Source organism: Anarrhichthys ocellatus, unplaced genomic scaffold (genome assembly GCF_004355925.1).
Source record: "Anarrhichthys ocellatus isolate YVR2014 unplaced genomic scaffold, GSC_Weel_1.0 scaffold18, whole genome shotgun sequence".
Classification (NCBI taxonomy): Eukaryota; Metazoa; Chordata; class Actinopteri; order Perciformes; family Anarhichadidae; genus Anarrhichthys; species Anarrhichthys ocellatus.
This window is the reverse complement of record NW_022280048.1, coordinates 5,881,456-5,896,238: the sequence shown is the minus strand read 5'-3', so window position 1 is coordinate 5,896,238 and position 14,783 is coordinate 5,881,456. Positions and strand designations below refer to the sequence as shown.

The 14,783-nt window shown below is 41.4% G+C and overlaps 1 protein-coding gene across 2 annotated transcripts in view; it reads left to right on the top strand.

Annotated features, from left to right (window-relative positions):
• The window catches only part of camkk1a (calcium/calmodulin-dependent protein kinase kinase 1, alpha a), a 54,124-nt gene that overhangs the window by 31,866 nt on the left and 7,475 nt on the right, over positions 1 to 14,783 (top strand). For both annotated transcript variants that reach the window (XM_031857578.1, XM_031857577.1), the window contains exons 5-13: positions 2,895 to 2,946; positions 3,634 to 3,767; positions 6,991 to 7,027; positions 7,401 to 7,422; positions 9,083 to 9,171; positions 10,620 to 10,819; positions 11,900 to 11,953; positions 12,213 to 12,286; positions 13,691 to 13,778. In XM_031857578.1, coding sequence (XP_031713438.1) covers positions 2,895 to 2,946; positions 3,634 to 3,767; positions 6,991 to 7,027; positions 7,401 to 7,422; positions 9,083 to 9,171; positions 10,620 to 10,819; positions 11,900 to 11,953; positions 12,213 to 12,286; positions 13,691 to 13,778 — 750 coding nt within the window. The remainder of the gene's footprint in view (positions 1 to 2,894; positions 2,947 to 3,633; positions 3,768 to 6,990; positions 7,028 to 7,400; positions 7,423 to 9,082; positions 9,172 to 10,619; positions 10,820 to 11,899; positions 11,954 to 12,212; positions 12,287 to 13,690; positions 13,779 to 14,783) is intronic.

Sequence of the window (14,783 nt, the reverse complement as noted above, 5' to 3'; positions counted from 1 at the left end):
CAGGAAGAGCTAGGAGCGGAACGCAAGCCGGTATTGAAAACGCCAGCTTGTAAAATGGGCCGAAAGGTAAACAACAGGAGTTTATGTAAGGACACAGACGAGCCCTGTAACATGAGCAAAATGTTATAACAAGGGATTTTTTATATAGACTCTACCCTCTGGAGGAATAATGACATGCGGCTTTAAATGATGGCGACCTGTCCGAGAAATTACATTTTAACAATTGCCAGCAGTAAAAACATCTTGTAAGACATGTAAAGATGCCGGTTTGCCCTTTTTTATCACCATGAAGTGGAAAACATCACGTCTGGCAAATGTTAACTGACAATGTATTTTCAGATTTCCTAGTTATTGTTATGTTTAGGCCCCTCACGGCTCTGGATTAAGGTGAGGGAAAGACCATGGTCTTGGTTTACCCAACATGTTGATCCATATTCGTTCCGTAGCCTTAAAGGGGCACCCCTCTGATTATTTACATGGTTTAATAAAGGTTTATTGACACCTGACCGGAGAATTGAGAACTGTTTATCTAGATGTGCCCAACTCCTTGTATTCACATGTATCGAAACACATATTCATTTACATTTTATTTTTTGGGGGATTTCCTAGAATTTAGGTAAAAATTTGCGCTACCATGACAAAAGTGCTTTGCTTTGTTCACCCACCGTCCATTCAGACCTCCTCTAGTGCGCGGTCCACAAACCTAACTCATCCCAAACTACAAAAAAGGTTTCCCTTTAAAATCACCAAAACATATTAGCAGTATACAAACATATTTTCTCAGAGACAGGTGCAAACAGAGCCTCAGAGATTTTCCTTTCGTCAGAATCTCCGAGTCTGAAACCACAGAAGAATCCTGAACATTGAAAAACTTATGTCCAGTGCAACACATTTTTTCCTCCTCCTCCATCCGTCCCATCTGCCCTCAGTGTCTCTGTGTGTGCAGACGTATATAAAGCCCTCATGTTTGCTGTGCGCTTAGTTTTTCTTGTCGTGCGTCTTAGTTCCTGGTCTGTGCGGAAGCGTTCTTGCATTTGCTGCCGATTGTTAACACTGACGGTAAACGTTACCTTCTGGGACAAACTGCGGCTTATTGCAGGCCGGCTCAAATGACAGCGGAAATAACAATGACAGGAATCAGGAGAGGAGCAGATGAGTAATGACGGCATGGAAGGGTGATTCCATTTCCTGGCAATCTGAGTTGGTCTCACACAAAACTGATTGGATATCTGCACGCGGAGCATCTGCAGCGCACACATACCAGACTGAAGGAATATGATCTCTAGTAGTTCAGCTGTATTTACCCGGTACACATGGGCTTTCTTTCCTAAAAAGATATAATGAGGATTAGTAAGTAGAAATTACCATTTTAAAATGATGTATTTTCATATTAAGTTGTAGCACTTAATGGTGATGCTAGGTTCTCAACCTCCTAATGAAAACACTGATGAATATTTACAATATGTTGATAATGCAACCATGGTCAGTTTTAAAGGTGCTAAATTTGATTTTCAGAGCATTAATACAGCAGCAAACAACTTCGCAATAGCCATTCTGTCTGTCTGGTAGTTTTCATTGTTAGTGGCGGAGTCCGCCATTCCCACACGGATGAGCTTTGTTTGCTCTAATTAGCATAAGCTAATCACGTAGCATAGGTTAATCACGCCCTAATGTCAAGACTAGGAAAGAAAAGGTTAGCTCACAAACTACTATTTTTTGGGTGTAACATTCTTGATTTTCATCTCTGAGCAAACTTGAGGCGCAGCGCAGAAGTCTTTTTTACTCAGAGGACTTGTTTGCTTACCGATTTGATTTAATTCAGAAATGGCACCGTGAGGGAACAATATGGGGACTGACATCATTCTTAAACCTTTTTATATGACACCTCCTACAAAATAAAGGTCCTGCTGTCATACTTTTGGCTGCCTTTGATCATCACCACATACCACTCACCAATACCTCCTCAGCAGAGCTGAACTCACATCACCTCTTATATTGTGGTTTCCACAGTTATTGCCATACTTTGTTTGAAAACAAAATGAAGTCATTCCCAATTTCATGTTTGGTGAAATGCATTTACTGTGAGTAAAACTGCAATGACACACCTTCTCCTACCCACACACAGAATTTTAGCTTTTGCGATGACGGCTATTTACTGGAGCTTCACCATCAATGCCAGATTCTGTAATGAACTCTGGTGTGAATAATGTAATTGTCTGAGTATAGAGACATGATTGTTACAACCGAAATGGCTGCAATAATTCTGAATATTGCTCTCTGGATATAATATTTTTAACTGTTTGATCACTGTGGCTGAGTCATCTACCAACCTCCCACAAGTCTACACACACACACACACACACACACCCACACAATGGAAACTGTGTACAGCCAAGGATTCTTGCCAAATCTGGTTTCTGTCTTAAAAAGAAACTGCTTCCTCTTTTGCATAACCAATTCCTGGTAATGACACAGACACACACACACACTCACACTCACACACACACACACACACACACACACACACACAGAGCTGTCCTTTATAAACTGATTCATGCTCTTTTCCATGAGATTTAGTTGCCTCAGACTCAGTCCTTTACTCCTGACCTTTTAAAAAAAAATAAAAATATAAGCATAATAACACATATATTCATCCATTGACTTTAAAACGTTCATGTTTCTGGCTTCCATGAAGGCACATGTGAGAACACTGTACATTCACATTTCATGTACATTTACAATACAGGTTTATTTTATTCTTTGGACCTGCTTTCAGCTCCTAGTTTTCTTTTCTATTTTGTTCTTAATCGTTGCTTGATGCGCGGCTTCTCTTCACTGTTAATATGACCTGCATGTGAACACGCTGTGATCAAACTCATGTTCCTCTTTCCTAGGCCATGAAGTTGGTGTCCAAGAAGAAGTTAATGAAGCAGTGTGGTTTCCCACGTAAGTCCTTCTTCTATTCTCCTAAACAGACACTCTGTCCGTACGAGTGTTTACAAAAGACGTTAACTTGGAAGTTACCTAATCTCAGTTACAAACACTGAAGGTGTGTGTGTGTCATGTTGGGTTGAATGTCAGTTAATGGCAGCATTTGGCAGCTGCAAAAGCACATTGGCATGTGATCTTTTAATGCAGCACGAGACAACTAACAGAGCTCGTATCAAGTGAAATCATTCATCGTGTAAAAGGGAACAGTTTTCCCAACAGACAAAGAACGAACACATTTCCTAAACTTCTCGAGGGGCTACTAGTTAAATATGTATAGATCCGCTGATCCACAATGATTACACATCACACAAACAAACCACAACCATAATACTCACAAACACCCTGCCACATGTTTAGATCATCATCTTTAATGATTGCTCCAATCAAGGAGGGCAGCCGTGGCTCATTGTGTAGAGAGGGTCCTGTGCCAAAGTGTCCCTGAGCAAGACACTGAACCCCTAACTGCTCCCCGGGCGCTTTTCAGCAGCCCACTGCTCCCAATAAGCTAGGGATGGGCTAAATGCAGAGGTTACATTTCATGTATATGTACAATGTATATGATCACTATAATACATTTAATTTCATTTAAAAATGTGAATCACTTATCAAAGTTGCATGTGTGATCTGTGTGGCGGTCTGCAGGTCGCCCACCGCCAAGGGGACCCAAGGCGGCCCAAGGAGAGCAGCCCAAAATCTTAGGACCCCTGGAGAGAGTCTACCAAGAGATTGCCATCCTTAAAAAACTGGACCATATCAACATTGTCAAGCTGGTGGAGGTGAGAGCATCTCTATCCTCTGAGCCCTGGTTTTTATGTTGAACATGAAACCGTAAATGGTTGCTGCCTTTGCATTCAGAGGCCAACCAATTAATTAGTCTTATTGATACTAGACTTGAAGTACCAGTGTGTAGGATTTAGTGGCATCGAGCACTAAGGTTGCAGATTGCAAACAACTGAATACCCCCTCCCTTTTTAAGCATGAAGAAGAACCTTCAACCAGCAAATGTATGCTGCCGCTTCAATATGAAGGCACAAACGGCCCTGCCTATAGCCAGTGTTTGCTTTGTCCCTTGGAGGCTGCTGTAGAAACATGGCAGTCCCTCTGTGGAAGAGAACCCGCTCCTTATGTATATACTGTATGAAGGGCTCATTCTAACTTAATTAAAACAACTATTCGTAGTTTCAGGTGATAATACACTAATGAAAACATAATTATGAATATTATATTCCTTTTTGCGCTAATAGTTCCCCCAAAATGCTACACACTGGTCCTTCAACGGCCCATTAATGCTGGCAATTATTCAAATTCGATATGGTAATATTTTCTTGCTTGTGTTGTCTATTTTTTATTAATCTGACAATTTTGACTTGATAAGAGCTCATTCAGGGTTCTTTGAAAAAGCATTTTTGGACCAGGATAAGAATAAGCCCTAAACAGTTTTTAGACATGCCGTACCAGCGGGGCACTAGGGATGACATCATGATGCGTCATTGACCAACAAAAAGCCTGCTCTAAAGTCAATGGTGCAGTATTGTCCTGCACTATTCGGATAGTAAGATGTGCCCACACTCTGCTTGTAGCACACACAGGGACACATTCCATTTTTTTAAAATTAGGAGTTAAATAAGAAATCTTATTTGCGATGAGGAAATGTGCCATTTCATAATAATTTGTCTGATAACAGCATGTGGACATCCACAACAGGCTTAAATCCATTGTGGTCAGGATTATCCTTTACCACTGTTTCTTCAGATAACCTTTCTTGCTGTGTACCCTGACTTCCGCTTTGTATTTATGTCATGTCAGTTTCTATCAGACCAAAAAAGGTGGATAAACCCTGTGCTGCCAGGAAACAGGTGGGAGAAAAGAGATTAACCCTCCAGCACATCCATCACACTTCTATCACTGGACCTCTCATGATGTTTAGGCGACATATTCTGGGGGGGAAAACAAATCTTCCGCTCTGTAAATAGATTGTTAGTTTGACAACGGCCAACGCTCTCAAACTTGGGTCGAGCTGGGGAATTTCTACAGAGGCGGTTGTTTATGAAAGCTGATTTTAGAGACGTGACTCAAGATGCCCTGCGCTCCCTTGCGATATCATCCGAGTGTTTTTTTCATCTTGGGCAGATGGTGGGGTGGGGGGGGGGGGAGTCTACCTCAGGGAGCCAGTCAGTAGGAGAAGTGTCTGGCTTGCTCTTGCGTTGAGAGTGTGCCAGAGTTGTCAAGTAAAAGCTGAGCACTGCTCCCGTGTGCTCGCTCCAGCAGTGAGGACTCACACACACACACACACACTCATCTTTTCCCTCCTTTGTCCTCCCCCACTCTCATAATGGGCATATGTAAGTGGGCAATGGTGCTCCATCTCTCTCTGTTCATCCGCTTAAATGTGCTGTGCTTGGGTCAGGCTCACATTCATTATGGGTTTCCAAACTGATTCCTGTGAGACTGCATTCCGGTCCGTCTCATTAAGAATATACTTTTGCATCATGAAAGCCCACGCCGACAGATTCAATCTGATGACCGTGACATGGTCCTTTGTCACAGAGCGTTGGGACGAGATCGACCACCATACTCGCCAAGGCAGTTGTTTTGAGAGTAGACACTTTAAAGTCCCAAGTATGTAATTTCCCATGAATCAAGAAACCCTTTTAATGCATCTTAGGAACTGCATTAGTCATTAGAACAGCTCCAACAACTACGAGCCTACTAATGGTTTGCACTTTGCACTCAACAGTTGATTTACCGTTAATAGCTTTTTGCACTTTTAAAAATAAAAATGGTGCAAAAAGAACAGTTGTATGTCGTACTGTATGAGACAGTATGAACAAGTATTCAGCTATTGAATGTTTCATGGCCACATTGAAACGGACGTGAGTAAAAAGTCTTCCTCTTGCTTCAGAGGAGATATCCTGTCCTGGTTTTCCCGCTACTCTGTGTCCTTGGCAGTTGTTTACCTTCACTGTGGTCGTTTAAATTCACCAGGAATATATATGTATATATATATACACTACAGTATACTGTAAATACTATATATATACTGTATATAGGTTGTGTTTAAGGCCTTGGAAAGAAATGCCTGTTAATCAGCAGATCATTTTTTTAGGTAAATCAACTTCCCAGTATGAACAATTAAGTAGCCTTCATTTAAATCATTAGGTCCTAAAAGTTGTAAAATGTAGTTGAGAGACCGGATTGTTCAACCAAATCCAACCTGCATTCAACCAAAAACTGCTTCAACGTGATTGGTCAATACTACTCAGACTACAAACTGAAGCACGAGAGTTTCAGATACCAACATGTTGTTCCGTCGACAGATTCTGCGCATGAATGTAGAATCTGTTTATGGAAATTAATTTCTTTCTCCAGATTTTTTTTGTAGTAATGTATTAATTAAACTGCACACTGTACAACCTTTTTTCACAGTAGTACTCCCTGAGACCTCCAAACAGACTTTATACACCCATGGTTATGCTAGTAGTGGCTAATGTAGCCTCAAGCTAGCAGCTCGGGGCTAGCTCCTCTGTCTTTAGGAGGGTTTTTGTGTCAAGATCTAGTTTTGAATCCAGGAAGTGTCCATCAGTTTTAAAACTGTGCACATTGAACAGAGAGCCAGATGAATTGGGGCTAAAAAGGGCCCAAAAGCTCACTTTGGCCCCAGGGCAAAACCGGCCAACTGCAGAGTTGTGAATTTGCACAACCCCCCCAAAGCCGGTGTTTTAAATTACAGCTCTCACCAATGTCCTAACTGTTGAGAATTACAAGCAGCTTACATATGAGAACAAAGAAAAGCCCAAAAGGTAATTTTCAAACGTTTTTGTGAAAGTATCAAAGGCGCTATCATCACGACTCCTTCCTGTAACTCTGCTCAGTCCTTGATAAGCAAGATAAGACTTACTCACTGTCAGCTTCTTAACTGATACTGACAAGAATTAGCACATGTTGGTTTTTACATTTTCAAGTGGGAAGTGGTCACTCATGCCAATGCTAATGTTGCAGGTGCTGGATGATCCAGCAGAGGACAACCTTCACATGGGTACGCAGACCATATTTTCTTTGTCCAAATCTTCCGCCCTATTTTCACCCTCTCTCAGCCTTTGGCACTCGGCACATATGCCACCAATAAGTGTTCATATGACTTATTCATAATTCAGATCATCTCTTGTTTCCTTCCACACCACCTCAGGGCTCACGCATTATGCAAAAAAAAAAACAATCTTCCATCGGCAGTGCCAGGTCACAGTGCCAGGTCACAGCCTGTATTAGTGTGGAACGTCAAACTCTTCATGCTCTGAGTGGTGCTATGTTCATGATAATAATGTGGCGCTGAGGTGTCAACCCCATCTGAATGAATGAACAAATGTATTGTGTGGTCTTACGTGTCCCTTCTTATTGCCTTTTTCTGACAGTGTTTGATCTGATGCCTAAGGGGTGAGTAGAGAACATGTCCTTTTTGAAAAGAAAAAATATATTTTAAGGCTCATCCTCCTCTACCTTCACCTCCTCAATTTCTTCCTCACTCCGTCCCTGCCTCCATCTGTGCCGTGTTCTCCATCATCGCACCGAGCTGCCACAGTGCAGGTGTTTGTTCTGTCCCCGGCTTCAAAGGGAATCATAACGTTCTTTGGTTTTCACGGTTATTACTAGTGCCGGTAGTCCGTGTACGTGATCAATGTCCTGATGCACGAGCTGTTCCTTCCTACACAAAAAAAATAAAAAATAAAAAATAAGCGAATTCTGATGATCTGCAACTTTTTGTTAGCAAATGGAGGTGGGAGGGGGTAGCTGGTATCATTTCACATATTTGCATAAATTAGTTGATGTATACCTTTTGTACTATTTATTGACTTCTTCATAATGAGAGTTTTTGCTCATGTTTTGGATCGGTTGGATGAAACAAGCAATTTGAGGACGTTACCTCGCAATCTGGGAAATTGTTATGGGTATTTTTTATTTCTTAAGACATTGTGCGGACTAAAGGATTAGTGAATGAATCGAAAAGTTACAACACTCTATTGTATCCCCTGCTATTTAGCATTTACACTCCCTGTATAAACAATCAATTCGTGATTTTTAATTACAAGCAATTATTCAATTTTCTGTAACACTTTTAAAATGCCAAATTGTGATCAGCTAAAAAATATCGTATCGTTCATCAAGAATTTTGTTTTTCAAAGAACGTAAGAAAGAAAACAAACTACAATTGAATACTTTGTAATGAAACATGAAGTGAAACTTAGAATTGTTTCGATATATCTAGTTAAAGTTCTCTGTGATCGTCCTTATTAACTTGTAGATTTGTGTTTGTGACGCAACCACTAACACGTAAATAATAAAAAGTTTAATATTGTTGGATAATATACATTTTCTACATAGGAGAAGTTTTATTAATATACGCTTAACATGTCTTTATATCTGCTTACAGATATTTACGCTAAATAGGGTGTGGGGTTGAAATTCTGAACCAAAAAGACAACCATGAGATTAATCTGTGATGGAAATCATCATTCATTGGCAGCCCTGAACTCTTTTGGTGTTACACCACTGTTCTAATTGTCTGCTGCATGTCTGTATACCGACTTAATGTAAGAATGCAAATATCAGCTCCTCTTGGTACCACAAGGTTCAAACTCCTGCAAAACAGAATTGTTGGATCAGATCCCTGCTGTTTTTAACGGTACCAGCTCTGCTCTGATCACTATCTCGGGATAGTTGAACCGTAATTCCCTTTTAATCACAATCGAACCAGCGAACTGCTGCACAGCCTCACAGAATAATAATATTGATGGAGGTGAAGAAAGCTGTAACCGTGTAGAACAGTGAGTCCTGTTCACTCATCCAAACATATAACAAGTTGTTTTTGGCTGCTGTTGGGTTTGGGATCTATACAAAGAAGATAAAGATTGTCTGTATCACAGTGTTTGAGTATCGGCGATGTTTGATCAGGATGTCTCAGATGCATATCTGTATTTGAATGTCTTTACAGTTGGAATTTAAATTCCCATGCAAATGACAGAACAACTGACACACATAATGGATTTGTCTGCCTCGCTGTCTGTGTGTTTGTTTTCTCCGGTGCGTGCCTTTGCAGTCCAGTGATGGAAGTGCCCACAGACAATCCTTTGACAGAAGAGCAGGCGAGGTTATACTTCAGAGACATCATCCTGGGCATGGAGTACCGTAAGTATCTCATGCAGAACAAGGCCTGTCTTTGAGTCTTTGAACCACATCTGTGAAGCGTTTAACAGACACTGATTTATGCATTTGTAGCTATGAATTCCCTGGTTCCCCACTCACACCTAAAAGGCTACATGCAGTTTTTGGGGTGTTCCTAGCGGCCAGGAAAGCATTGGATATTCCATTTCTAAAGATATCCCTCCTTATCATACCCCATTATGAAACTCAAAGTATAAAAGCAGGAACATTTGGAGCACTGTGTCTCTCCTTAAAAACATAAATGACGTGGTTGCATTCTCTAATCTAATGGCACAAAATGTTCTTGACCCTCTGTTCCCATGCCCCTGGGGTCTGGCTGCACAATTCTGCCGTCCACCTCATCAGTATCGAGCCTCTGCTCAGTGAAAGCTGTGTCCTCATTTGCTGTAGATCCATTCCACCTGGCTATGGGCCTGATGATTAGGGGTCAACGCTGCCTCTCTCTGAGCTGGTCCATCTCAAAAACAAGGCTACAGAATCACAAGCATGACATTCATAGGTTGTTTTTTACATGTAAAGGCAGTATAGGCTTTTAGTTTTTGCACACGGCGGTGTTTGAGTGCTTACACCTCATGAGTCGTAGGTCTCAGTTGAGGCTCAGCTAAGTTTCCAGATGAAAAGCTATTTCCTACCACTTAGCTGTTTTTTTGCCGACCCTCTTGAAAAACACAACCTGTGGATTGGAGTGTGTAGAAGTAATGTTTTACAGTAAGAATGAATTTACTAACCACAAACCATAGCATCAAATTAATGTACATTTACTAACCATCAATTTCTGAAATAATGAAGTAATCATTAAAGCTCAACTCATGAAATGTTATTTTGAGTTTTCATACTTTATAGTAATGAGCTGAGTTTTAACAATTTCTTAAATTCTTATATATGTATTCACAATTTATTCATATGACTATTATTTTTAAATTGCCGATTAATTTAGTTGAACACTTAAAGGCTGCTTAATAAACTCCCAAAGTAGTCAATGTCTTCTAAAGCCTAAATGAGCTTACATTTTAGCTCATTTGCCAGACATTGACGTTGTGTGTTTCTAATTTAAGTATTATTAGTGCTGCTGACGACGTTTAATTATCTCGGCTTTTAATAAGTCAAGTGCCTCATGTTTTAATAAGACCTCCTCAGACAAGTGGGCCCCACTTATCCAGTCAGGGAAGTGTCCAGGGCTTAGCTCCAGATAGCTGTTAAGTACATCTCCAAGCCGTAACACTTTCTGTCTAAGCTGAGCTTAGGTTCACAGTATTCACATCATTCCTTTTGGTTAAAGCGACAGTTTATGAACTGGCATAACAGTTTTTTTATCCCCTCTGCTGTTAAAGGTCCAGGAAAAAACAACATCATCTGGATGCTGTTCGTCTGTAGTTCTAAAAGTCTGACTGTTTACTTCCTCTTACCCTCAGTGCACTACCAGAAGATTGTCCACCGGGACATCAAGCCCTCTAACTTGCTACTGGGGGACGACGGCCATGTGAAGATAGCGGACTTTGGGGTCAGCAACCAGTTTGAGGGCAACGACGCTATGCTGTCCAGCACTGCTGGCACTCCTGCGTTCATGGCACCAGAGACCCTTTCAGACGCGCGGAAGAGCTTCAGCGGAAAAGTGAGTTGACTCTACAACCATACATCCATCCGGTCTAAGCCGGAGACCTCATGATTGGAAAATGAGAACCATTAAAACCCAAGATGAGCTTTCAGACCTTTGCCGGCCTGCTAATCCATGGAGCAAATTGTCATTGTCAGTCTTTTCCCCTGTGTGGGTGAGCTGGTATTGATAACGAGGAAGCCAGTAAAGCAGCTGAGCACAAAACCATTACCGGAGTCAAGAAATGGAATAAGGCTATCGGCTTTACACACCTCGTATTGATTCGGGAATGTTTCACACCATTATACGGTTCCTACTTTTACAGTCAAACGACGATCAGTCTCCTTTGTCAAGGATCACCCGCTACTCTTCCATAACGATTGCATTGATTTCCACCTGCCTCTACAACAAATTCTTTTTGCAAAATTACCAGAATAGAATCTTTGATTGCAGACAGAAAGGATGTTGGAGCGGTTCAAGTGCCTGTGGAAATCTATGCAGTCCCATTAGTCTCGCACTCCCCCTGATATGGATTTGTTCATGCCATGCTCCAGAGAGCCTTTGTGTCCATTATTCACCAACATTTGTGATTCTTTTTCTTTTTTTTTGTGGTGTAAATCAGCAGCGAAATATCAAATATCTGACACTATTATGCCACTTCAACCCAGGTTGTCAGTCCCAGTAGTCCATCAGAACATGCCAGTCACGCAGCACCTCGTCTCACAGCAACATGGCTGTGGCATTGTGATAGATAACGCCGGCTCAGAGGGCTAGTTTTATAATTTCATATCTATCAAGGAACATAAATGGATTCCTAGGAGCGCTATTCATCCAGCGAGAGCGTGATGGATCGCTGCAGTGCATCTGTTACCTGATCATACACATCCATTTACAAGGTATCTTGATGGTAGACGTCCCCCCTCCAAATATACAAACAACAACCTTAAATTATCCCATAAATCACTGTAGGCAATCTGCATTGATTTAGGTCGACGTGTTAGTTTTTGTAGCGAGGTGTTTTGATCCCTAGATGTATGTTTTTTTCAGTCTGTTTGCCATCATGTTGCAATTAATGTCACTGCTGGCACTTTCTTAAAGGCGCTGGACGTGTGGGCCATGGGGGTCACTCTCTACTGTTTCGTCTTTGGCAAGGCAAGTCTGCACATTTTCTTTTTTTTCTTTCATCTGGTCCACTAAAGGTAGCAGCAAAGGCTGGGCAACAGGAACACTATCTATTTTTTTTATGTTGTTTGATGAACAGCCGTCTAGTCTAGCTGTCTCATTTATTCTAGTAATGCTAGGAGCTGATTGGTGCTGTTATTTGTCTTAGTTGTCTTTTGGGGTACATATTTTCCCTGCCACTGTTCCTTCCTTGTTTTTCTCACTTGTCTTTCCTCTCCTCCACCTGCAGTGCCCATTTATTGACGAGTACATATTGGCTTTGCACAACAAGATAAGGACCAGGGTTGTGGATTTCCCAGAAATGTAAGTCCATCCCCTGCGTCTTTGCCTCCCCTCCACTTTATTAAAAGAGACAGCCGCGATGTCTCAGCCACCTCCAGTCCACAGTAATCATCGCCTTCGCCCATTTGCTATCTTCTTAACTGCATCTCAGTCGCAAAGCCATTTTCCTCTTTTCTTTCAGTTTCAAATTGCATCTGCAAAAACATGAATAGCTTGGTGCAGCAGCCAGTATGACACACAGTAAATGTCCCCTGTGTATGATCAAAACAAGCAAGGAAAAAGCTAATTTGTGGGTTGCCTCCTTGATCTTCACTTTGCCTGAATGGTCAACATGGAAGTACTTTTTTGAGTCAATAACGCTAGAATAGACGGAGACAAATAAAGATAGGAAAACAGGAAGTCTGGCAGTGGTGATGGACTGAGGGAAAGCACTGGTGAAGTGTAAACACAGCACATGTGAAAGGGCTATGAGTGGCAGTTGGAGTGTGTGTAAGGACAGGGTGTCATGTTGTCAGTGATAAGTGTCTTCCCCCAGTCGGCTCAAGAGACTCCAAGACTGTTCAAGAAGAGGGCGATGCTTAATGGACGAACTTTCCCCTACAGAGTATCACATCGCCTAATGGAATCATCTCCACACTGTACCGATCAATGAGCGTAAGCTGCACCTTGTCGTCAGCGCTGAGGGCCATTATACTGGAGGTGTAGTGCATCGAGCTCACATAAACCTATTTTAGTCAGACACCAATGACCTCTATTCCTATCATGCACGCTAATGTTATTTTATCAGTGTCAGGGAAAGTGCGTCTTCATAAAGATGGTAAACTCAGTTATTGGTGATACACAGGTTACAGGTCACTGTTTGAAATATTTTAGAGCACTGACTTCAATTGCATTTGTAGTTCTTTAAGTCCTAGCAGGACAAAATGTCCCATAAACCAGTGATGCCAACCTTTTTTTACTGAACCCCCTCAATGACGTCCACCTTTTTTGAACCATTTACTTGTATTCCTTTATTTTTAGCTAGCTATTTCTAATGTTAAGCCATTCATTTTAAGGATTTTAACCATTTGTCTTTTACTTTTCACTATTTTAACTTGTTACTTTCAGTTAACCATTTCAACAGCTTTTGCAGTACCTTTAGCTAACTGTTCTGTTGCTAACCTCTCTGTGTGCTTGCTCACTATTTTCTATTTGTCACACTCAACTGTTCAGATGTTGCAGCTGACTTAATAGGAGGACATAGTTACTATTTTTTCAAATTAGTTGAGCAGCTGGAGCTACTCCACAATCTTCCTACGTATCTCCAGACTATGGTTGTCCCTGGTTCAGAATCGCTGCTATGAATTGTTTTCAGTTACTTCAAAAGCCAATTGTTTTCTCCATCAACAACTACATTCTCAAGTCTTTGTTCTGTGTTTTGTGCAGGCCAAAGATCAGTGAAGAGCTGCGGACCCTGGTCTTGCGGATGCTGGACAAGAACCCAGACACCAGGATCACCATCCCTGAGATCAAGGTAACTACGCAGAGGTTTGTTCAGGTTGACGGGCAGCTACCTTGAGCACAGCCATAGCGAGGATGTCATTGTTCATGCTCAGACACACACACAATCTCCTGTGATTGGCTCAAAAGACTCTGACCTCACTTTGGTATTTACGCAAGGGTTAATTCGGCACGATGAAACCCTTCTGTCCCTGTGGAGGACTGCGTTAACACTGAGTCAGTGATACAGGGGGAGGTCCAGGACCAGCCAAGGACAGGTCCCCACTCCCCACGGTGTTTCCATGACACAATTTAATCATGCCTCAGTGAGTCATTTTCTCACCAGAGACTCTGTGTTTATGGAACAAGAGATAATTAGGCATCACGCTTTGGAGCAGATTAGACTATGTACGGCCGAGTTACAACAACTTCCTGTTTCGCGGCGAATGGCATTTTTTTTGACGCCACGCCACGGATACATAGTTCGATAACTTTTTGTGCACACACACACACAAGCACATCTCTTACTTGACAAAAGTTACAAAATGCAGCTTATTAAAGAAAAGTGTTTTGGTAACAATTTAATTTGCTGACATTACATTTAAATTGAATTTAAAGCAAAACATGTTTTAGCCCCTGTGCTACACGGTGCATTTACTTACATAGAAAATACACAGCCTGTTACATACTTTACAATTTTGAATTCAAGTTATGGTGAAACAAAATAAAAGCGCAGAGTTTCAAGTTGCTTTAGGTAGGTGACCCATTGATATAAGCATACTGCCTTTATACATTTTTCTCATCTACTTTTCCTGTTGATGCTCACTGATTTGAAACGGTGCCAGATCTTCTTGGGTGTTTTTTGATTGTGGGAACTTTTGACTGGGATGTTAAAGAAAATGATCATTTCTGAAGGAGCAGCCACACCATTTGGGATGTTAATGGTTGATTAATTGTGTTTAGAGTTTGAATTACTAGCATGTACCTTTTTTGTCATCTTGGAAGTCCTGTATGTCAAAGCTTCCCAACGAGCACTTTA